The sequence below is a fragment of the Penicillium cosmopolitanum genome, assembly GCF_028827165.1.
Source record: "Penicillium cosmopolitanum strain IBT 29677 chromosome Unknown utg000008l:1.0-4398992.0:1.0-4402845.0, whole genome shotgun sequence".
Classification (NCBI taxonomy): Eukaryota; Fungi; Ascomycota; class Eurotiomycetes; order Eurotiales; family Aspergillaceae; genus Penicillium; species Penicillium cosmopolitanum.
In genome coordinates, this window is record NW_026622678.1 from 4,193,953 (window position 1) to 4,217,885 (window position 23,933).

A 23,933-nucleotide genomic window follows, 5' to 3' on the forward strand; every position below is an offset into this window, starting at 1 on the left:
TTATGGCCAGCCAGTATCTAGGTTCTTTTAGTAATCCGAACTTCGGAAACCTTCGCCCGGGGAGCATCGCGGAGTATCGGACTTGCGCCATCAGAGTGGAGCCAACTTGCGGGCCACAGTACATTCACCGGAGAACTTCTAGATGACAAGACTAGTTGAAACAGAGAACTCCCTTTCGCATCTTTATAATTAGCCTTAAAGGATAAACTAATGCTCCACCTATCTGAATAAACAGTTGGGAAAATAAAGAAAAACACCCAATGAAATCGACCTAATTTGTCCTCGCTTGCATTAACACTTGTAGAATGTTGAACAAGCCCATTATATCATTCGACTCATTCTTCCAGAATTCCAGCATCCGAGTAACATCGACTACCGCTCCCTCCCACCCGATAGGCAGAAAGCAGACAAGATTCACACTACGCTCAGCAGCGAGCAACACTATCGCACTCCTTGCACACGATCGAAGCATCAGCCATGTTCCGTGATGGCGATGATAAAATCCCGTTCGATTCTGCTGTATTCTGTCTACACAGACCTTAAGTGCCTTGTGAAGGAAATTATTGCTGGTTCTGTCACCTCGGCCATGTATCGCTTCGACCAAAAAGTGCCAGTACATTGTCTCTTGGCAGTCAAGGAAATGACCACTAAGAATGAATCGGAAGGCATCATATTGGTCTGTGTATAGGGTGTCTGTATTTGGAGCCAATGCCTCTGGGAGAGATCGCAGCCTGGCTTTTGTTAACCAATGTCTTGCTTAATCCACAATATTACTTACCAACCGTCTGCTTGCTCCTCAAAGTCGAGGATCACAGATTCCAGGTTAGATTTTGCGATAACATCGTGAGGTTGGTAAAGATAGCTCAGAATGCGGTTCTCCAATCTTCGCAAAGCAATTTCCGCCAGATAAAAATACCATGCTGCTTCATCTCTAGATTTGAGTTCCTCTGGAGGCGATGGAAAGAAGGTAGGGTATTTCAGACCCAGGAAATTCTTTTGGTAAAGGTTCAATTCCAGTCGTAGCTCGCTATAAAGAAAATGTCAGACATACCCTCGTGATTCAGGTATTGGTTTACCTACAGCTCAGACTTCAGGCAGGTCCAGTATACTCTCTGCTTTGTTTCCCACGCAGCTTCATGGCAGTCGTTCGTGCGAAGGATGGAGAAGCCCTCGCAGCATGCAAGTGCTTGCACAAACATTCTCCATGCCTCTACTGACCGCAACGTTGTCATTAAATATACGCCAGCTAGGAAGAAGCATTGTACCTCTATTACGCCACCCCTGCAGAGCAACATGCCCATTCGTTTCTGCGCGGCAAGAAAATACGCTTCACCCTGGAGAAACTCCTTTGACTGGCGGAACAGAGTGGAATCTACGCCTTGTCCATTCCTTACAAATGACGTTGTGATCGAGCCATTGGCATAAATGAGAAGCTATTATCATGTGAGTCCGGCATATGAACATAGGTTTGAGGCACTCACCAACAAACAAGACATTGCGTCCCACCCGATGCCATTCAATTGTACAGACCTAACATATTCGTTGATGTCTTCCTCTTTCAGCGTGGGATTAAAGATATGCACATTATCGAAAAAGCTCCGCACGAGATGGTCGGCCACACGGAGGTCAAGGTCAACGGAAGTTTGTAGGTTCGGCTGTACGGTGCTCTCATCGGATGGGGATAGTAGATAGAGTCGCGGGTCAAATTCATGGTCATCGAAGACAGGCCATTTCAGGACCTCCTCAATGTTGATGAAACATGGCTCCAATTGTGTCTGCTGCTCCAACCCAGATGCCCAAATGTCATTGGGACTGCTAGACGACGAAGAGCAAAGAACATTGGGCAGAGCCACGGGAGGTGGATCGTTTGCCTTGGTCTGGATCAGTGCTTCCAGGTCATCAATCCGTTTCAGAATAGCCAGGCTCGCCGAATCGAATCTGTCACTTGATTAGATGGAACTTTCCTTCCCACATTGGAGGAGACGATCGATTGATCATCCGAAACCTACGTCGATAAACACATTTGTTGGTAAGAACATTCTGCCCCGAGCCGAACACACGATGCACACGATGGCCGGGTATTATCGCACTTCGTCCGCTTAAGACGACAAGTCTGACATGCTTGAGTAGCTCGCTTCCGGGGGTAGCTCGCGGCTGCACGGGAATGTTTTCGCTTCTGGACATCCGGCTTATCGGCAGGTGGGGTTGGGGATTCCATTTTGGAGGCTGAGACCTGTCAGTGTATCTCGGATTGGTAGGTCGATTCCATCAAAATACAAGCTTGTTCTGATCGATGTTATTTTCCATGCAGGCCTGAAAGTGAAATAGGTATCCAGCGGAGTGTCGGAGAAGAAGAGAGGGCGCACTGACTATTCTCGTATTTCCGCTTTGGTCACGTAGGGTGCACGCGAACTTTTCACCTCTACCCTAAACCGGTTAGGGCAGGACCTGTACATTAGCATGAGGAAGTTCGGTGGTATTTCCAAGGTTGCCATGTTGGGTGAGTGGCATCTTCCCCAGACGGGAGGGAAAATGGCCGGGGATGCCACTGCGGGGAAAAGGGTGCTCATCCGGAACTAAACCCGAACTGGCCAGTAAGCCGACGACTTAGAACTAGTTCATAACAAACAACCGGTGTTAATAAGCCACAGTGTGCTAGCCGAAGCGGAATTGCGGATCTTAAAGACACTGCCGCACCCAATGGCTTCCGGCGGACAGACATAATGAAAGAATGAAAGCAGAAGGCGGTTTTAACCACAGAGTTGAGTTCAGCCATCAACTTCAATCGGTATGTTCATTGCGGAATCACGGATTGAAGCGATAGAAATAAACTAATATAATAGAGACAGGACAACCGAGATCACGGTTTTCATATGGCAGACAGAGTCATTTTCCTACTTCTCGAATTTAATTAACAGACCAGCGATCAAGATGGTTGATCAGGCTGAGAAACCGACGACCGAGATCCATGATATTCATACCAACAACCCCAGCGAATGGAGCCTAGAAAGCGTTCTGCCACGTACCGGCAAGCCATGGTACAAGAGCCGTCATCTTTTGCTCCTCAATCTTGGAATGATTGTTCCTTATCTATCCTCGACGACCAACGGGTATGACGGATCCATGCTCAACGGCCTTCAGTCGATGAGCCAGTGGCAGGACTTTTTCGGCCATCCCACCGGTACCCGGCTAGGATCACTTTCAAATGGAGTGATTTTCGGTCAAATTGCCGCCTTCCCCATCGCTCCTTGGCTCTGTGACCACACGGGCCGACGGTTCCCAATCTTCCTCGGATCGGCCCTTCTTGTCATTGGGGCCATTCTTCAATGCGCCGCCCAGAACTACGCTATGTTTTTGGTCTCTCGTATGGTAATCGGATTTGGCGGTTTGATTGCCGTCGAAGCATCACCAATGTTAGTCAGTGAATTGGCGTATCCGACACATCGATCCGTTCTAGTCGGCTATTACAACAACCTCTGGTATCTCGGGGCTTTGCTTGCCGCGTGGATTACATACGGAACCTACTTTATGGGTCCAAACTTGTCATGGGCGTGGCGCATCCCATCCCTTTTGCAGGGATTCTTTCCCCTCCTTCAGGTTATTTTTGTCTATATGCTTCCCGAGTCGCCTCGATACCTTGTGCAGAAAGACCGCTATGACGAAGCTCGAAAAGTATTGATCAAGTACCACGCTGGCGGAGACGAGGACTCTCCACTAGTTGACTTCGAGATGAAGGAAATTATCTTATCAATCCAAACCGCCAAAGCAGCTTCTCAAACCGGTTATCGCGAGTTCTTAAGCACACGCGGCAACTTGCATCGTCTTTTCATCATCATCGCAGTTCCATGCATGATGCAGCTCTCCGGCAATGGTCTAATCGCCTACTATCTCCACCTTATTCTCAACTCCATTGGGTTCTCTTCTGATCCGCAACAACTCCGTATCAACGGTGGCCTGACAGTGTTTAACTTGGGTGTCTCAATTATCCTAGCCTCGTTTATGGAGATAGTCGGTCGACGACGACTGTTCCTTTTCTCCACGGTGGGTATGTTGGCCTGCTATATGATCTGGACAATTCTGTCTGCAATCAATGAGCAGCGCCATTTCGAAGATACGAGTCTCGGCACTGGCGTGATAGTGATGATTTTCATGTATCAACTCTTTTACAACGCCGGTCTCAATGGTCCCCCCTGGGTTTATGTTACGGAAGTACTTCCTACTCATCTCCGTGCCAAGGGAACGAATATCATGCAGATAGCGGCCACGTGTGCTATTCTCTTCAATGGATATGCCAACCCCGTCGCAATGGATGCGATAAGCTGGAAATACTATATTGTGTACTGTTGTGTCATTGCTGTTGAAATTGCCCTTGTTTATTTTGGGTTCCCTGAAACCAAGGGTCGAAGTTTGGAAGAGGTTGCTTTGATCTTCGATGGAGACAAGGCCTTCGGAGATGTCCATGAAAAGCAAAACCCGGATGAAGTTTGAGCTATCAGCAGTGGCATGTAGATGTTATGGTGAAGCTGGAATCTACTAATAGGTACTACTAGTATTAGGTGAAGAATTATCTAAACGCGAGAATATGTGTCGGTTGTTTACGTAGCTTAGGTAGCTACCTGGGTGTGATTCAGCTGCAAGAACCTTAGCACAAGATGTATGCTTGCTTGTGTATTTCGAGTTCTTATTTCGACTCGGAGCTAGAATCCTGGGAAATTTATAGTACTGTTCCTTCATACCACCCATCATGCTAACTTCTACTAGGAGTAGCATTTGTTCCGTTCAACTTTCCCCTTTCAAGGTTTCTTTCTCTTGTTCTTTCCTTTCCGCTATCTTTTTTGTTTCTACTTTCCTTTTTGCTTTCAAACGAGGTTCCTACTATCGTATCTGCCCCATGGAATACTGCAGTGTCATATTTCCAAGATGAATTATTTCCCGTAGAAACTCCCAGTGGTTTCTCGACCCTCGAACCTAAATCGGTCTAATAAATACCTAGGTAATTACCCGAAACTATCCCATGTTTAACAGAAAACATATTGCAAAGCTGTAGGTTGGCCGAAAGCCTGTCACGCGGCTACCACAATTAGAGACTCCAATAGGGCCGGGATGGAAAGATAGCTACATAGGTAATGAATGGCGTCAAGAACCTTGGAAGTAATATATCTTCAAGTTGGTATCCCTACTCTGCTGGCAGGTGTGACTGTCAGCTGAAGATTTTATTCCAAGGTTCCATTCATGTATACCTAGGTAGTAGTAAGTCGACGAAGACGTCAGGAGATATGTAGGCCTGAGGTACTAATAAGTACTAGAGACAGATAGTATACTTCACCAAACGCCGCATCTTGAAGTATCTCGACGTTCAAAGCCTGTTCTTCACAGCAGGGCAGATTTATTCTTTTCCCCCTGACCGTGGCATCTGTCACTACTTTATTTTCATTGTATTTGGCCGCCTTGCTGTCACTGCAACCTGATCATCTGCGATATTTGTTTATGGAAGTTGAAAAACCACAACTTCTTTTGCTATCTCCGTGACTCCGCTGTGCACCCAAGTCATGTTTTATTATCTCCGCAATTCCGCAGTGTACACAATAATAATGCACTTGTAGCATATGGTTACATATTTCCTCTTTTAGTGGGGAGTCCATGTCAGAATTGGCCTATTGGGCTTGAACCCCGCATATTCGGCCATCTACTAATCATTCTTAATTAAACATGCATATTCTGCAGGGTTCCCCTGCGGGGTATCCCTTAGTTATATGAAGGTAAATTGAGTGAATACGAAGTTTGCGCTTATACCAAGAAGTTCGAATTGCCGAAATGTGCATTACCCCTCGGTTTCGTATGTCTATACAAAGATTATAATTTCGAGGGCCGAGGTTAAGCTTCTCCTGATGATAAGAGTTAGTGGGAAGCTGATCTCCTCATCCTGCTCTCCATAATTCCGCCTGCCCTATAGGAATCGTGCACACTTTTATCTCACCCTCCTCATATAGACCCTTTCCGTTACGCTCTCCGAAGGATACAAATTGACTGATGGAGATTGGTTATCATGGCAAAGCCTAACATGAGAACAGGCACAGAGAGACATCGAGCTTTAGACCTTAGTACCTAACCACTGACAAGACTCTGCAAATCCACTTAAATACAGTGTTTAAAGCAAGAAGTAGGTACCAGATTTCGAACTTCAAAATAGAATGCCATTGGTACTAATTCATTGAATCCTATATACTTTCACAGCTTTATCCGCCCCAACAGACGGTTCCACTACTCCACATCAAGGAAAAGTTAGATGGAAACATAAGCGCTACCCAAATTCGAAAGTGAAGTACCATCGACATTGACGAGAAATTTTGGGAAAGCGCCGAAATACGAATATCTCACCAAGAAATGGGTTGTGAAATGGGTTCTGGCGATGTTTATTGAAAACAGCATACAGGCCTAGCCCTAATTGAACAGTTGTCGCTACAGCCCTTCATAAATATAATGTTAAAAACGCCTTTTGATATGCTAATATTGATACTGATATATATATACCATATTACCTATAGGCTTATATAATAAGCCTGAATATAATAACAAATATGCAAAATTAAACAAGGCACTCTATAGTCTAAAACAGTCCTCTAGACTATGGAATAGATACCTAAAATCCGTGCTAAAAGGCCTATATTTTGAGGTATTTATTTATGATAAAGGGATATTTATTAATAAACAAGATACTTATATACTAATATGTTATGTTGACGATATATTCTAATACTATATGATCATGTCATTTCGGTTCCTTCTAGATCTAATTGGATAAGAGTTTCCACGACATATTTTAGACCGCTTTCTATAAGAGTCTTTGTATTTCACAATACCACTGTATTTTCCGTATTTCACACGAAACTGCCATACACTCGCTACTTCGGTGTCCCCTTCTTCTGATTTCTTGTCACAAATCAACAACCACCGACAGCCTATCGAATTTAATTACTATATAACTTCACACTCATACGACCTGATTACCGGAAAATAAGGCTGAAATTCGCTCATCCAGTTTACTTCACCGTCATCGTAAGGATTGTACTGCATTCGATGAGTCATCGCCTACGAGAACTGTGTCGCGAGGGGATGCTCGTTTGGGCTGCTTTCTGGCATGCAGTAATATTCGAAATTATATTTACCTCTAATCTCTCACACTTTCTCCCGGCGCCTTACTAGAAACTAACTATACCATACTAGGTAGTCTCTCCGCTCATCTTGCGACCACTGATGTGATGTAACGTAGTTCACGGCAGGTCGGGATACACGGTCGGTCGGGACACCCCAAAACACCATACTCAATGCGATTTTTCAGGTCACAGTATATCAACAACGAGAAGTTGGTTCTGGTTGATTTTTAGTAATATATGATTTCTTAGCATTTGAAATAAACTAACGTAACTCGTATAATAATCCTGGTTGGCTCTCGGTTGCCCCAAGTAGTTGGCTGGTCAGGGGTCATAAAACCGGGGTCGGGACGGGACGCTGACGGCTCGCTGGCCAAGCCGATCTCCCCTATTCGAGGTATGGGACGAACGCCTCCAAAGACATATTAATATCTATCAGCAATTATAGGGAGTCTCCACACTATGAAGGAGAACAGGTGCAGTATAATCCTCATACGAGCGCTACACGCAGCACGAGTGTGGCTTGCAACATCGCTCCTAAGGAGCGCGGAAAGCTATGTGGGCACAGCCTCTCACTTTATCACGCTAAAAAATATTTACCCACAGAGTCTGTGAACTCGCAAATCAAATACCCTGCTGAGCAACGCCGTCACGACGCACAGTGATTTTCATGCAATTCTCGATCCATCAATCTCGTTACGCGCCCATGGAAGTACACTAAGACCCTCTGGCTGGGGCCAAATGACAATCACATTTCACCCTCTACGGCCCCCTTTTTCGACCATGTTCTTTTCCTATCCTTCCCACTATGCTGCGGAGCCGGCCCTTTTCACCAATGGCTCTCTTTGCTACAAAACCCCTCTTCTTTTGGCTGCTCGCCACCACAGCCATCGTGCATGTAGAAGGTGCTCCTTGGACAGTGCTATGGTCTGATCGAACCTATGGCCCAGATGGCCCGTGGCACGCCGTGTCAGTCGAGTTGGGCTCCAACAAACAATCTGTTGATTTGTATCCTGGCGACCGTTGGGCTAGTACTATCCTCATCGACACAGTCTGCTTAGACAACTCCACAATAACGTGTTACGCGGAACGAGCCGGTCTATTCAACATTAGCGCATCAACATCTGCCGTCACCTTGAACACGCCGATCAACACAAGTCAAATGACATGGCTGTCCGATCAAAGCAGTGCTGGCGTAAATAAATGGGGTGGCACTGGGCATGTCAAAGAAGGAATTCTCGCTGACACGCTCAGGTTGCAGAATGGACCAACAGTGCCGAACGTCTCTATCGCATCTATCTACGATGCCTACGAAACATATCCGAATGGGAAGTCATATCCTGTTTCCGTGGGGATTCTGTCGCTAGGTGGTACTAAGTCTACCCACACAGTGGATGGGAACACGTTCAATATGCTGAGTGCTTGGGAATACTTCAACAATACTTCGTCTGATCGCATCCCCTCATATTCGTGGGGAATGCATATTGGGTCAGTTGAACCCGACCTTCCAGGTTCGCTGATGCTTGGCGGTTATGACCAAAACCGAGTAGTGGGCCAAGTAAGCTCGCAACAGGTTGCTACTACAAACCACCTCGGCAATCTCAACATTTATCTGGAAGACATTGGGATCGGAGTTGCAATTGGGGACTCGCCATTTAACTTCAACAATAAATCTAACTTGCTCCTATGGGGAGGCAGCAACACCGGCAGGGGCAAAACTGTGGAGATTGATCCCACACTTCCATACCTCTATCTCCCGAAGGAGACGTGTGATGCAATTGCAGCAGAGCTCCCAGTCACATTCAACGAGGGTCTGGGTCTATATTTCTGGGACACGGGAAACAGCAGCTACCAGAAGATAACTTCCTCACCAGCATATATGTCCTTCAAATTCGAGAAGGACGCAGTGAACACCCAGAGTATCACCATCAAAGTTCCTTTCCAACTCTTGAAGCTCACACTTCAAGAGCCACTAGTGGAACAAAACACCACTTACTTCCCATGCTATCCCTCTGACTCCTTCGTCCTCGGCAGAGCCTTCCTTCAAGCAGTCTTCATTGGCACAAACTGGCAAGACGGCACTGGGGGCGGCTACTGGTTTTTGGCTCAAGCACCTGGGCCAGCGATCGGATCTAGTGTTCAGCAGAGCATTGGGATCAATGACACCTCAATCAAGGCTTCAACAAATTCGTGGGAAGAAAGCTGGAGCGAGTTCTGGGTACCTCTTTCATCGGAGAGCTCCAGCTCAGGACTTTCACCGGGTGGAAAGGCTGGCATTGGCGTTGGATGTGCTATTGGCGGCCTGGTATTGATAGGAATATTTGCTTGGCTAATAATTTTTCGTCGAAAGCAAAAGGCAAATTCTCACCCAGAAACCAAAAATCAATATAGCATTGCGCCGTCGTCTGCAGCCGGGACGAAGTCGCTTCAACTGACTGAGCTGAATTGTTATCATCCAAGCGAGCTGCAGTCAGACAAGGATATTCACGAGGCGCCGGGGCTCACTACTATGCGTCACGAACTTCTTTGATGTTTTGAGATACAAGTTTGTACTGTAATAATAAATTGAGTGTAAATAGAGCTACAATCTTTCCTTGTCTCCGCCACGACAGGTCCCCGCTTTAGGGGCCGTCAAGAGCCGTCTCCTCACCTCCTTGTAGCGGATGAAGCTGGCCAGATGTTTAGAGCTCGGTCTAGACAGTGATGCTGGGGTCGTCGAATCTTTTCCGGCTTTCACCGCGAAAGGATTTGCCATAAACCTTTTTTTAAGTTGGTTTGGAAATGTGCAGGATCGGCTATTACTGTAATCTATTGTGATTTCGTTGGATACATCAATGGTTGCAATATGGACGGAAATATTGCCTAATTTGTGTTAGTGGGTCTCCAGTGGGGCGGAGAGAGGGAGAGAGGGAGTGTGTGTGTGAGAACAGAGGTATTAGTGCCAAGCGCACCGACCTAGGTATAGATTAGATATAAATTTAGAACTTGTTAAATTTTCAGAGAAATCGTACGACAGAAGCCGAGCGCAGTCAGGGTCAGAAATCAAAGAGCAGTGATAGTAGGGCGAATTCTGCCTATACTTAAGAAATCCTGACCGCCCAGCAGTCAGGCTCACTGCTCTAACCCCTTTGGGATAGCGGAGATCAAGGCAGCTCTCGGATAGATGTAAGCATTATGGTTTCGATATCTCAGATATCCCATTTCGTTTCTTTCCGACGCATCATCGCTGCGCCTTGTCTTTCTCTTTTTTCTAGCTACTACTCTGGTTACATCCAGCCCTTACCATGGGCGTTCATAATACCAATTATCAATGACATTACCATTCAAAGACAGGATCTGTAGTTCATCCTAACATATCATGAATGGCGTCAAACCAAGTTGCGTGTCAGTTCCGAGTCGTATTATTACCAGTCATCTGACCTAGTACTACGCTCCCTCTCATGTATAGACCCCGCCCCACACTACACATAATACCATATACACTTCTGCATCTCTCCACCCCCTACGTAATCTAATATATAGCTTCTTGGAACTTGAAAGGCAGGCCCACAATCTGCAAGGCGTAGTGATACACACACATATGACGAAATGACAGGATAGCCTAGTTTTCCGGCCATTTTCTTGACATCATCCATGGATGGCATACTTTCGTTGGTCAAGTTCTTTGACTTCAACTTGACCACACAATGCCGAAAGTCCCTCGAAAGGCACCCCCGTAGTATGGTCGATAATCTGCCTTCCGTTGGTTTCCGTGCAATATTATGACTCCATCTGAATGTTATGTACCTAGGTATATGCACGACATAGAGTAATTTAGTATTATGTATCCCCTCTGAAATGAGTTAATCCCACCTGGCCGGAATGAATGAATTGACTTCAAGTTGGAGTAGGGCCGTTTTGAGAAAAACTCGGACTCGTAGTATATCCCAGATACAAGATAACTATGGATGATTCCATTTTGCATGTTCTTTTTCATCTCCTATATGGTAGAAAGACATCATCAGCCCCGATACCTTACTAAATTTAACGCTATAATAATCAAGAAATCGATATTCAAGATTGAACCAAATCTCATTGAGATAAAAGCAAAATGCAGACAAAAAAGAACTTATTGCCGTCGGGCAAAATTAAATGCAGGTAATTACTCCAAGGAAATTTCACACTACTCGAATGACTGAGACATATAGCCACATGGCTGTGCCCCGAGCACGAGATTCATCGAACCAGACTCTTTGAGCGGACTCTCCACGCACCAGTCGGAATTTGAACCAAACAAATCATCACCAGTCTCATCAGTAGGGTTCTCTTCATTTAAAGTCCATTCTTCCGGAGCAACCCAGCACCCAACAACTCTGGCTTGCTCAGAGGGAACATGGAAGTCCATAAGATCCGAGTTCCCCATTGAGAAAACCTCATCAATGATGTGGGCGTATCGATCGCGCTCATTGTCGCACCAGCCCCCCCTTCAGTCCCAGTGTCGCGTTTAAAAGGCCTGGTTGTTCTTCTAGAATCAAACCCAAGTAATCTTGGCCTCCAATGATGCCAGATGGCCTGGAATCACGCTGGGTAAGAGCCTCTTGCAGGACATTGGCATGGATAGAAAGCGCGTGGTCGTGTTGACCGTCTGTGTTAAGGAGGCGCGCACGTAGATTGTCGCATTCCACCGAGAGCGGATGGAGCGGCCCGTAGACATCGCGGATGTTGTAGCAGATATCTTGAAGAAGGTCCAGAGCCTCTTTACGCTCTCCAAGAGCGAACTTGACTTCGCACAAGCGTTCGCCCAATGACATGGTGGATTGGGCGCCCCATGTGAGACGGCTGCGAAAGTCCCAAAGAGTCTTGAAGATTTGCTGTTCGATCGTTAGCAGCTTGTTCAGAAAAATGCCACATGAGCTGTGATGGTCGGCTTTGCTACATACATTGAGTGCAGTGAGACGGTTGTTACCGTGACTGAGCAGACGAATGATCAGGTTGACCTCCTGGACCGTGACTTCATTCAAAACGAGTTCTCCTGTATCAACTTGACTAATAAGTTTAGCCAAGATCTCCGAAACCAGAAGTCTCGCTTTTTCAACGATTATGCGGTCTGACTCTCCAAATTGGAGACTGTTAATAGACCGCGCTAGACGGAATGCCATCTGTGTCACCTGGGAGGCCTTGGCCCATGTTGGATTGGCGAAATATTCAGCAGTCCACTCCAACACAGCAAGGCCACCGGAGAAAGACTGGATGTTATATAGTTCAATGCAAATTTGGACAAGCGCCTCCACCAGCAGAGGTGAAGCCTGGCGACGGTCCATTTCGCGGATACAAACTTCGAGTTGAATATAGATCGTACCTCCGGTGGGCAGTTCAAGACCAGTGATGGTTTGAAAAGCCGACCACAGGTCCTCAAAAACCGCGGTTCTCTCGGGATCGCGTCGCGGGCGCTGCAGGAAGAGGAATAATCGCGACGAAGTTGTGAAAATAGACTTCAAAGGATAATGACCACGCTTAGCCCGGTCCCAAGCCTCATAAAGAGCAGTCTCGGCCATCAGTGATTGCAAAAGATCCACAAATAGCGTGGGCCCATTGTCGTTTCCAGCGAGGATGCTATCGACGGCATCGACGAATAGTAGACAGCGACGGTCAAGAAGCATCAAGCGGGCCAAACCAAGGCGCGAAGGCTTGCTGGGGCTGAGACTTACGAACTCATTGCGCACCTCTTTCATGAAACGGATGCCAGAACTCACCATTCGCGTTTCTTGGTAGAGATCGGCGATAGTACTTGCGCGTTCAAAGAGACGTTTCTCGTCATGCTCCTCTACTAACAGATCCATCACGTATTCGCGCATGTGCAGAGGGATTGAATTTCCTCCCAGCATCTCATTCTGGGATCGACAGAAGCGAATGAGCCTCAGGAAGCACTCCAGGGTATGGAAGTCGGAACTGCCGCGGACTGCGGCAGCCTGCTTCCAAGCATGGATCAACATGGCTTCAGCCTTTGTTGCTAGGTCTGCATGGGTTGTGTAGATTTTGACCAGATGCTCTGTGGCGATTTTGATGATGCGGAGGATCTCGTCCTGGTCTTCGTTCTGGAACATGGCGAGGTCAACGTCACAGATTGCCTCGTACAAGGCCACAACCTGCTTATAATTGTGCGCGTCGCGTTCTAGAAGCTGTGCAAGTTCGAAATCGGCACGAATGCATAGCAAAGCGCTGGCATCCCAGTTACTGCGTAAGAGCTTTTGAAGCTCGTGGGTGACGCGGATAGCACGGTCGCAGTCACTCCTTTGTAGTAGAGCGCGAGAGAATTTCTCGTATATGCCGAAGATTTCAGCATCGCTAAGCGGATTTGGATAAGAATGGTCGTGGCGCACAATGGACTGCCAAAGCTGGTCATAAAGCTTGTAGACCTCGTCCAGCTTGCCCTGCCTCTCATACTGTGACAAAAGCACAGTGATCACTTCAAAGGCAATTGGTTGGCACAAATCCGGCCTCGGGCCAAAGCTCCGGAGAATGCTGAGCAGCACATCGAGAGAGCCAAATGGGATTCTGTCCCCAGTGTCCCGGTAGATACTGATCAAACACCGAGTGATGCGAATAGATTGTTCGTGTAGTGGACCAAGCTGACGGGAACAAGTTTCGTGCAGCTCTTTCCACATTTGCATTGCCTCGGAGATACGACTAAGATTGCAAAGTGAGTCTGACCACAAGGAAGCAGCGTCATAAAGCGAAGGTTGATCCAAAGGCAGTTTCCTCTTGAACAAAGTGAAAATGGACTCCAACAAAGTAGATGTTTGGATATCATCGGCACTCTGCTGTAACTTCACCTTGGCAAACAGCAGAGCCATCCGAATTCCTGCGGGCTGATGAGCCTCGGGCAATGTCAAAGTGAGCTTGAAGGGATTCACGGGTATGAGAATTTCTGGCCAAAGATGACCTAGAACAGCAGTGCAGACCTGAATAGCGTCGATCCACCGACTCTCGGAAATATAGATATGTACCATCTCCTCGGGTAGATCCATATAACTTTCATTCATCTCATCCAATCCAAGTAGAAGAGATAGAATTTCTTGGAGATAATCTGGATCAAAGCAACCATCATCCTTGCATTGGGGATAATGACGGTAACACTTTGCAAGGGCAACGGCAACCCGAATTGCATCACCAGGACAACTGGTGACACGGTCATGGTATGAAGATTGTAGATGCAAGAGGATTGGCAAAATAGGATCGAACACAGCAATCTCCACGAAGTATTCACTGAGATCGAGAAGCTTGACCAGCAATTGGTCATTGAACGAAGACTGTGCCTCGGACAAGGCGACCCATATCCGAGAAACGAAACTAGCCGCCTCCTTTCTTTGCGATTTGTTCAGCTGATGGGTAAACAGTCGCGCACGCTCAATAGTAACTTCCACAAGAGCAATTTGAACATCCAGAGTTTGTGTAGAAACTACAAGATCATAAAGAGTCTGCCAGATTTTGGAGAGTTGTCCCTGGGCACGGGTTGTCTGGCCCTGGCGCACATAGCAGCGAATCATATGAAAGAGGATCGTGAGTCGTCGTTGATCCCATCGATTCAAAGCATGCTCTGGGTCCTCGAAGAGATCCTCACATAATGTGCAAATCTCGCTGTCGCGTCCCATGATTGTGAGAATATCAATCAGCTGTTCTGCGTACCCATTGGTGCGCGCATCAAATTTGCCGAATAATGCGACGGCCTCGTGATAAAGATCTTGCAACAGACAGAAAGCATCGTAGAATTTACCATGGTGCCGGTACATGCTGATGAGAAGCTGAATGTGAACCAGAGCCCCGTCGTTCATGCGACCGTGGTCTTCTTGGTCAATTTTCCAGATATATCTGTGATGTTCATTAGATAATGGTCAAATATAAGAATATTCCCTGTAGAAGTGGAAATTCAGAAGGAGACTCGGAAACTTACTTGTACAATTCTTCCACACCTGGGCATTTGTCGAGCAAAGATGCATAGTATTCGGAATCACACTGGCATGCTACAATCTCAGCAACCTTGTGTGCCACGTCTTTGCAGATTGTTGCTTGTGTGCCCATGACCGAGATAGCAATCTTCCATGCCTCACACAAATACGGCAATGCTTTGGCGGGATTGACATCCGAGAGGCTCAGCTTTGCGAGGTTGATAAGCGTCTGGATGACAGCCCGAGAATTTTCACCTAAGACGGCTTTGCGGAATCCCAGCGCTCGCTTGTGCCAACTCTCTTGCGTCTCATTGTCACATTGGTCCTTCCAGTAGGAATACTCCCATTGGGCCAGCTGAGTTGAATCCAGATACAAGGATTTCCAATCTCCAGTCATTGACTGTAAGCTGCTAGAAATATAGTGTTGAATGTAGAAGCTAATGCAGTAGTCAAGAACTGGATCAATGCAGGCTGGGTTGGCTGGCGCATCGCTAGACTCCGAATCAGGTCCATCGAGACTTGGCATGGAGTTTCCAAGCTCCGGCAATCGGGAATTCATGTATTCCAAGCAGCGACGCAAAACAAACTGGTTGGCCTTAGATTTAGTGATTGGAATACGGGATTGATTTCCTAGGTTCAAGATATGCTCTTTCATCATAGGATCGATGAATGCGATGGTGTCATCGCGTATCTCCACCAGACAGGCGCAGGACTCTCGCAATGTACGAGCGGCATTCGTCCCGGAGAAAGCAGATGCAGCAGTTTGATCCATAAGCTGCTCCAATTCAGACATGGACAAATTACGCTGAGCAACGAGGAGCCAGGAAATGAGACTTTTGACAAGCGGGTGGGTCCAGTCAATGTGCATCATTAAATGGTCAACGAATCCCAAACGGGTGTCCGGTACTGTGCGGAGAGCAAGAATGATGCGTTGGTAAGTTCTTTCCATCTCGATGAATGCAATCAGGAGGTTAGCCATCTGAAAAGATGTAGTTTTGACCTCTATTGCTCGCCGGACGACTTGATCCATTTCAGTTGAAGTGAGGAAGTCCAGGCGAGCTGAGTGGCGAAGGGATAGCTCGATATAGCGGCGCATATCATCCCGCCAACCCAAAGGATCGATCGGATGATGGCGTGTTCCAGGTAATGGCTCATTATCATCCTCGCCACCACAGAGAGGACGCGACAGGATGATCGCACGGAACCCCCGGCGTTGAGAAACAAGATCATGAAGCTTCTGGCGAATCTTGCCGGCCATGACCAGACCACCATCGACCTTGTCCAAGTTGTCCACCACAATCAAAACTCCAGAGTCTGATGCTAATTGTGTTGTTTTAACAGACCATTCGGCCAAAAGTGACCACAGATGCTTCTCTGGGCCAGAGATATGCTCGCGTTCGATCATGTTATATGCGTCGCAGAGGGCGACCAATAGCCCAGAATTGCCATTGCTTTGTTCTAAAAGCTGAAGCATGAGACTTTTAAGAAATACCAGTTGGGTTCTCTGACCGGGTATGGATGTTTCTGTCTTTAGAATTAGCCTTTGAAATTTGGACGGACTATCGACTGGTTAGCCCCTCCGGTACTTACCGAAGCTGAAATATAAGACACGCGTTCCCTTGGGAAAGCGAGACCGCGATTGGTCAAGTAAGAAGTGACAAAGTGCCGTCTTGCCAGAGCCCGCCTCTCCAGTCAGTAATAGTAAGGTGTCTGAACCTGCCCAAAACTTGCGAGTGAGTTCCGTCATCCATTGAAGTGGCAAGTTTGCCCCGAATGCTTGGCCAGATGACCTATAAGTTTTCCAAACCAGAGAGCTCTTCTCTTGACTAGAGAGCCAGCGACGAATGAAATCCACGCTTATACCTCCTATTATTAAAGAAATTAGCCTTTGCTTCAATTTTCAAGGTTAACATATTTAATTTGGAGCTCCATTGGACTTTTCAACTCACGTGCGGAGGGTAGGTTGCATAGAACAGCCTGCCAGAGTTCATAGCAGAACTCATCGTGGACGTTAATCAAAGACTTTATGAATGGACTTAGTTCCAAAGCATCCTGACCAAAAGCCGATGATGTGGAAACCTTTCCTGTGTTTGAGTTCGAAGGTTAATATGGATTGCGATATCTGAAGCCCTGGAGTCTACTACAACCTGGGCTTCCACTGGATCGGAACCTTAGAACTCACCTCCTGTCGTGTGGATATATTGGAAAATTGTGACGTTCATATCCAACAAAATGATGAGGATTCTGGTGAGCTGCTCATCAATTACAGGAGACTGAACACTTCGCGGTTTCCCCATGGCGGTGATAACCCAGGTTACTTCATTGAAGGCCTCAAACACTCTCTCCAGTACTGGCGAAGTGTCTTTGGCGGCCAACTGACGGAGACAAATTAGCGCAAGAACCGTAAAGAAACGGTACTATAGGTAACATATAGCGACTAACCTGAACAAGATATTTGATGCAAGCTCGGACGAGCAAAACAAAATCTTTCAAGTTGGAAAATTTATGCGACATCTCGATAGAGCTGAGGAACTTGGCAAGAGCTTCTTCCAGATTATCCGCCCAGTGAAGAATACGATCGAGTCGGCTACCCTGGTGTGGCAGCATACGAAGACGAACACGGTCAATGAACTCGATCAAAGCTCCTGGGGTGCTATCGATTGCCAAGGCTTGTTGATTGGGAAGACAACCAGTCAACCTGGCTCGGACACGGCTGATGTAGACACCCAAATTCATTTGTCCTGAAGAACTGCCACCTTCAGGCCAGGTTATGAGACGGCCTCCTGCAGAATGAGTCACGGTTTCACTGGAGAAGTCTCTGAGAGGGGGTCGTGGTTGGTGCCTGTAGGGGACGAGGGAAAGTAGGAGCGTGGATGGCTACCGTAATGCGGTTGAACTCGTTCGCCGGAGCTGGCAGAAGCTGGTTGGCCTTTGCGTTGACCGACGGATGGTACGGGAACATCGCAGGCAGGGATCTGAGGAAGACCGGGGATTGAATCAGATGGCTCAAGCCGGCTGGCTGGATCTGCGCTTGAAACATAGTCATCACAGTCTTCGTCATCACCATATGTGACAGAGTGCCCGTCAACTGAACTTACACTAACATGGCTGACGGAGTGGTGCTCCTGCATAGAGTCCTCGTCATACCCAGTTGACTCGCTAGTAATAGACAAGGAGCGAGGCCATTCCAGTGCTCGAATGCGCCCATTCGGCTTTGGATTGTCATCGGCCTCATATGTTCCCACTTCGACAAAGAGAGGAATCGTTAGATCGGGTATATCGAAGAAAAGAAAAGAAGTCAAGAAACTTACAATGTGACAAACCCAGCATGACTTCCCGAGGTTTGTGCTTATCTTGGTGGGTATGGCAGCGAACAGCGGCAGTCTATATGGGATTGCACCCGAAAGGGAGAAAAGAAAACCAAGGGAAAATGAAAGTTTGACTTTTGGGTGGGCAAGCGTTTCGAGTAGACTTCCAAGGTTGGTAGCTTGAAAAGACGGGATTTGAGAAGCATGAAGTAGATGGGGCTTAAGCATAGTCTCGCGCTGTCTTAGCCGTGACCACGGACTTTGCCTGAGCCATTTATTGTTCGGGCTAGGTAAGTGGCGCGACTGCTTCCTGGCCTTCAACAAGCTGAAATAATATGCGAAGGTGAATTTCAACATCACGGCAAGAAGCGAGGGGAATTCGGGGTCTAACACGCGAGGGCTTACTTGATAGTCCAAGAGGCTTGACATCCAAACTCATATCGGTGCTAAACTGAGGCAAGCTGCGGGCCCCAAAAGGGATTCTTTCAGGTAAATTACGGTAAGTTACGTTACCGTATAGTCGTAATTATCCAATTACCATAATACGGTATAATACGGTAAATCCAAAAATTACACGTTCCCACTCAGATCTATCAATTGTTCGTAAAAGTTCCTCGCCAGTACGAGACCACAGGTTCGTCGATTCGGTACACCATGTGGCATGTGTGGGCTTACAGAGCTGTGCCTCGTTGCACAATTGTGACTAGTTTAACCTTGTTCAAGCTTGGTGGCTGCCTGGGCCCGTTCCTTCACTTCCTTCGCTTCGCACCGCCCGAACACCCGCCCCCACTGTGGCTTATCCACCCTGCGGTGGACTGGGGGCGGCAGGTGTTGGCGATGCTTATTTCGCGTGACCGAGAATATGTGATTGCCATGCTAGCCACAAGTAGGTTCTCCTTTGGCGCTAGAACTGAATAGCTGGCTTTTGTGATATTTGATTCGGCGCCGGCGAAACCCGATCACATTCGATAGTTCACAGGAAGGAAGGGTGTTCTTGAAGCCGAAAAGGTAATTCAAAAAGTTCGTGGCAACTGAAGCTCCATTTCTCGGCTATTGTGGCCTTTGATTAAGCGCTGCGCAATGCAGCGCAAGCTTTGCGACTAGCATGTTGATCAGCTGGTTGCAGCTCCTGTAGGTGGCTACCCCCCTCCTCTGGCCTGAATATTCTGAGAAAAGAAGCTCCCTCGAAATTGATGGCTTCCGGTCTGATATTCTTACTATACCCTCACTGAATCTGGCTGTCAAACTTCGAAAATTTAAACCTACCATGTACGAAGAAAATGAAAGTCTTCTCGTTACCCAGGCACATAATGGCGTGCCAATCTTGGTACCTTGGGGGCACCAGGCGCTGATTCCCGGTACTGGCTTCAAATCGGAGAATATCATGGGTCACCCGTGGATGGATCAGTCGGCATTCACTCCATTTGATCCTCAAGCCCCCTATATCAAATACGAATCGCAGGGTGATAGACGCGCATATTTTCGAAGCGCGGAAAGTGACTCTCATGGGGTGTCGACGCAGCACTACAGTGGGAGTTTGGGCGCAACTGTGGACTTGACTTTTGCAAAGGTCAATGTGACGGGCTCATATGACAAAGACATCAAAGAAAATAAAGATGTACGGCATCTATTTCCTGAAAGGTTCCTTCGGTTCTTTCATTGATGAAATCCAGATACTGACGCGAACAAACTAGTCGACCAAGGTCTCCCGGAACGCATTCTACAGAGCTGGTGCGCTTCATTTCGCTCAAGAGCCAGAACTCAACGCGATTGCATACAATATTCTGAGCAGAGCCGATGGAGAAAGAGAATTTCGTGCAATATATGGCGATTATTTCATTGCTGGATTTATCTTAGGGGCAGACTCGGGGGCCTTCATGTCTGTGGACGATGCCACCAAGCGAATGACCGATACTGTGGCTCTCAAGACGACAGTGAAAGTGTGCTTCTTCAAGGCCAAAACGTGGATAACGTCTTCAACAACCACACACATTGACCACAGCCTTGTGGTCAACCTTGCCGGCTATGACACATTGAACGACCTCAAAATTTCGAATCTGAATACTTCCTTGGGGGACGCTCAGCAAAGGATTATTGATATGGTGGAGTGGGCAGACACTCTTGAGACAAGAGTTACAGTAAAGCTGAAGGATAAAGGAATTGAACCGGGCAGGAAATTCACTTTGTCTGAGTCTGCACATATATGCGCTTCGGGTGTTGTCGTTCAGGTCCTCTTGCTCCCGTTTCACACTTTGAGGGGATATCAATACGGCTTAAGCTTAAGCGCAAAGAATCGATTAGCATTGGAAATGGGAATGTGATTGGCGATTGTGTTATAGTAAAAATACTTTACAGAAAGGGCGGGCATAAAATTTACGCTTAACCAACCCGGAAATTCTTCCTCGAATTCACACAGATTGAGAAGTGAGAAAATAATGCGCAAGAGGCTCAAATATCATAGCCAACATCCATCAGGAAGACTACAGGCAGAATAATACATGTAAGCACATTTAATTTATACTATGGATCACAACTTGAAACAGAGCTTTTTGTTAAGGTGCCATGATAAACAACGATTGAGGCTGATCGTGATAGATTTGTACTGGCAGGGGCTTGTCGCCCTGAGTAGTTTCAACATAAACACCCCCTGAATGACATGTAAACCAATATCAACCGCTAACTTAAAGTTTTGTCAATTCTATCAAGATTTATTTGTGTAGGTAGCAGGCCCTCACTCATTATTCAGTGCTTTGTCGCAGTTGACCTCAGCGCTTTCGGACACTTGAAGACCTCGGGAATGAGTAGGAATCGACTTGTTATATACAAATTGAACTCGTCTTTTGAGGCTGCAATGCATCAAAAGGAGTATAAATTCTTAGTCAAACCTCGTTATAAGAAATGAAATGGAATATTAATAATCTGAGGAAATTGCACCTGGGCAAAAGTTACGTTCTTAGACGATGACGATGTTATCAAAAAGCAGGTTGAATTCAATATAACTGGTAATATAGATACTAAAGTTGTACGAAATTAGATCTGAAGACCGAATCCGAATCTGACATGGAAAAAGCCCAATGGAGAGAGTGAACAAAAACAAACATAGTCCCATTTAAAGATCTTGCGCGAAGAATGCCCCAAGACGCGCGAAACCCTCATTTGCGTTATCAGCTGGCGATACCCAGAAACCAAGCAGTCCCCAAGAGGTAGTCGGTCCCTTCGCAATGTGAGAGTTGTATCCAGCCAACTTGTCTTTATTGGCATCCTTGCGTCCGAGGGCATGGAGTGTGCCCCCGCGAGTCTTCAGTGTGATCCCCAGAATAACAGCGTGATTGGCCTCTTGCCCCTTGTATTTGGCACTTTCAATAACCACTTCGGTAACAGGATCGTTGGACGCAAGCTCGGCAGCTTCCCCCTGTCCTTGGATCGTCCCAGCCTGTACAGCAGATTGACCCACGTATTTCATATCGATTCCTGTCACACATTCGGCGGAAGAATACACTTTGATGTATTCCAAGCGGGTCGTGTTTGGAGAGCGAGTAGTCACTCCGTTAGTGTTCTGGAAGAGGAACTGCGCAAACTTGTCGGAGACTTTAGTGTCATTTTCACCCCCGTGACTGGTCATTCTGAGCTTTTGAGTGATATCCGCTGGGAGTTTGTCTTTCCACTCGTTCGCTGCCTTCGGCAGCGCTTTCTCAGAGGTAAGATAGAATGCGTCTGTGATGGTCTGGTTTGAACTGGGTAAGAATCGTAACAGCAGGATACGTATCATTGATCATTTAGGGGTTGTGGAATACACACCTTCAGGGCCGAAGAGTCACTCTCAACTTTAACTGGGAGGAGCATGCGGAAGATAGCTGGGTTGAGGAACACGGCACTGGGATCCGCAGTGCTAGCCTTCGACGGATCATTTTCAATGGCGATGATCTGGAGGCAAATAGCAAGTTAGTACGCTCTTTCAAATACAGTATGATTTTTTCCACGTACCTCATTAAGAATCTTGCCCATCTCCAGTCGGCAATGATAACGGGCTCGATCCAAATCCTGCAGTGTCGGGTTGTATCGCTTTCCAGTGTGTCGGAAAGCGGTTTTTGACCGGAGTTCATCATAGGCCTTAGCCTTTTGCTCCTGAGACATGTCTTCTGCATTAAAATCGACGAGAACGCCATCGTCTTCATGACGATTTTTTTTGTCGTGAAGGGGCATGGGATCGGCTTGTATCAAGGTTGCATGTCCGAACTCAACTGCCTCCGCCACTGTCACGGAATTTAGTATCCAAGATTTTGAGAGGAATACCAAGGAGTGCTTTCTTACGCTGATGAATGACGGTCCAAATGCTTTTGTAGTCAGTGAAAGCGTCAAGGAGATCGTTGGTATACAGCTCAGCCAGGGAGTAGTCGAGTGGGGCAGGCATTGGAGGTGTCAGGAAATAGTATGACCGCAGATTTTCGTATTTGGTCAAAATAGCACTAGATTCCAAAGTTCATTTCTATCTCTCTTTCCAACTTGAGAGCCGGGTTCAAGAGATTTTACTTACTGGGTTCGCTGAGGGGTGTGACTAACCATTTCCGGGAAGGCAGCAGCCGCCTTAACAAGGGAACTAATTGACCAAAGTTCTTCTTTGGGTTTGATAATACCGCCTATTATCAAGGTCGATTAGAAAAGACCTTATCACACAGGTTCAATGACCAAAGAACCAGAATAATATCAAAAGGGACAGAGCATAGAGACTTACCGCCAGTCCAGTTCACAGTGATTGTAGTCTCACTCTGGCTCAGTGATTGCTCATTGTCCTTTCCGCCCTCCCCCTTCAAGCTGGCAGAGAATGCTCCCTTGCCAAAACTTCCCTCAAGAGAAGCCTTGATCGAATTAATGGTCGACTGATCGCTGGTCTTGACCGAAATGATAGCATTAAGTTCACCACCTTCGATGAAGCCAGAGATGTATGAATCACCATACACTTTTGTAAATTTCTGAGGGTTACTCATTCGCATGGTGGGGATATCATTGAATTGAAGGAGGTCGTTGCTCATGATAACCTGATTGGTGACCTTGACCTGGCAAAAGAAGTTGATGTTGCTTTCCTTGAAGGTATCTGAGTCAACGTAGGACCCGGCGAGACCGCCACCGGCTCCCTGGGTTTTGACAGATGCCGCCGCAGAAATGTTCATGGCTGCAATGACCTGACTGACTTTATCCACATGACGTGTACAATAAGAGACAATCTGGCTGACGGTGTGGTCGTCGCCACCGTACACATCACCACCAGGGTTCGTGGGGTCAACAACGACCGCGTCATTGACACAAATTTCGTGGGTGTAGGTGTTGAAACTGAGTTGTCATTTAGTATGAGGGGGATTTTAAGAAGATAGCAATGGAGCAACACTCACCCTTGACCCAGGCGCATCGCGCTGGTATAAGGTGCGGTAAGCATTTTTGGTCACGACGGTCGACAAAGGAGATAGAAGGTTAAAAATCAAAGACCGCTAAGTATGAGTCTGTAAGAAAGACCTGGGCTAGTTTTCTTCGTTCAATTGATCCCGGATGTTTTC

The 23,933-nt window shown here is 46.9% G+C and overlaps 7 protein-coding genes across 7 annotated transcripts; 3 read left to right on the forward strand and 4 right to left on the reverse strand.

The window, feature by feature from the left end:
* Positions 1-774: 774 nt before the first annotated feature.
* Positions 775-2,218, reverse strand: N7509_008117 (fungal specific transcription factor domain-containing protein; the record flags this gene model as incomplete). The annotated part of the gene is made up of 4 exons (XM_056632754.1): positions 775-1,027; positions 1,081-1,433; positions 1,482-1,938; positions 2,091-2,218. 4 exons carry the CDS (start codon positions 2,216-2,218, stop codon positions 775-777), a joined length of 1,191 nt encoding a protein of 396 aa, XP_056488305.1.
* A 713-nt stretch (positions 2,219-2,931) lies between these two features.
* Positions 2,932-4,488, forward strand: N7509_008118 (sugar porter family MFS transporter; the record flags this gene model as incomplete). The annotated part of the gene is made up of 1 exon (XM_056632755.1): positions 2,932-4,488. One exon carries the CDS (start codon positions 2,932-2,934, stop codon positions 4,486-4,488), a length of 1,557 nt encoding a protein of 518 aa, XP_056488306.1.
* Positions 4,489-7,986: 3,498 nt separating this feature from the next.
* N7509_008119 (uncharacterized protein) lies at positions 7,987-9,681 on the forward strand (the record flags this gene model as incomplete). The annotated part of the gene is made up of 1 exon (XM_056632756.1): positions 7,987-9,681. The coding sequence occupies one exon, from the start codon at positions 7,987-7,989 to the stop codon at positions 9,679-9,681; it is 1,695 nt and encodes a 564-aa protein (XP_056488307.1).
* Positions 9,682-11,313: 1,632 nt separating this feature from the next.
* Positions 11,314-11,553, reverse strand: N7509_008120 (uncharacterized protein; the record flags this gene model as incomplete). The annotated part of the gene is made up of 1 exon (XM_056632757.1): positions 11,314-11,553. The coding sequence occupies one exon, from the start codon at positions 11,551-11,553 to the stop codon at positions 11,314-11,316; it is 240 nt and encodes a 79-aa protein (XP_056488308.1).
* Positions 11,554-11,593: 40 nt separating this feature from the next.
* N7509_008121 (uncharacterized protein) lies at positions 11,594-18,406 on the reverse strand (the record flags this gene model as incomplete). The annotated part of the gene is made up of 10 exons (XM_056632758.1): positions 11,594-12,001; positions 12,071-14,999; positions 15,082-16,600; positions 16,667-16,942; positions 17,026-17,160; positions 17,259-17,451; positions 17,519-17,825; positions 17,884-18,101; positions 18,175-18,320; positions 18,388-18,406. The coding sequence occupies 10 exons, from the start codon at positions 18,404-18,406 to the stop codon at positions 11,594-11,596; spliced, it is 6,150 nt and encodes a 2,049-aa protein (XP_056488309.1).
* A 1,245-nt stretch (positions 18,407-19,651) lies between these two features.
* Positions 19,652-20,705, forward strand: N7509_008122 (uncharacterized protein; the record flags this gene model as incomplete). Its single annotated transcript, XM_056632759.1, has 2 exons — positions 19,652-20,002; positions 20,079-20,705. 2 exons carry the CDS (start codon positions 19,652-19,654, stop codon positions 20,703-20,705), a joined length of 978 nt encoding a protein of 325 aa, XP_056488310.1.
* Positions 20,706-21,493: 788 nt separating this feature from the next.
* On the reverse strand, positions 21,494-23,815 carry N7509_008123 (uncharacterized protein; the record flags this gene model as incomplete). The annotated part of the gene is made up of 7 exons (XM_056632760.1): positions 21,494-22,108; positions 22,183-22,308; positions 22,369-22,637; positions 22,696-22,850; positions 22,919-23,021; positions 23,117-23,712; positions 23,772-23,815. The coding sequence occupies 7 exons, from the start codon at positions 23,813-23,815 to the stop codon at positions 21,494-21,496; spliced, it is 1,908 nt and encodes a 635-aa protein (XP_056488311.1).
* Positions 23,816-23,933: the final 118 nt, after the last annotated feature.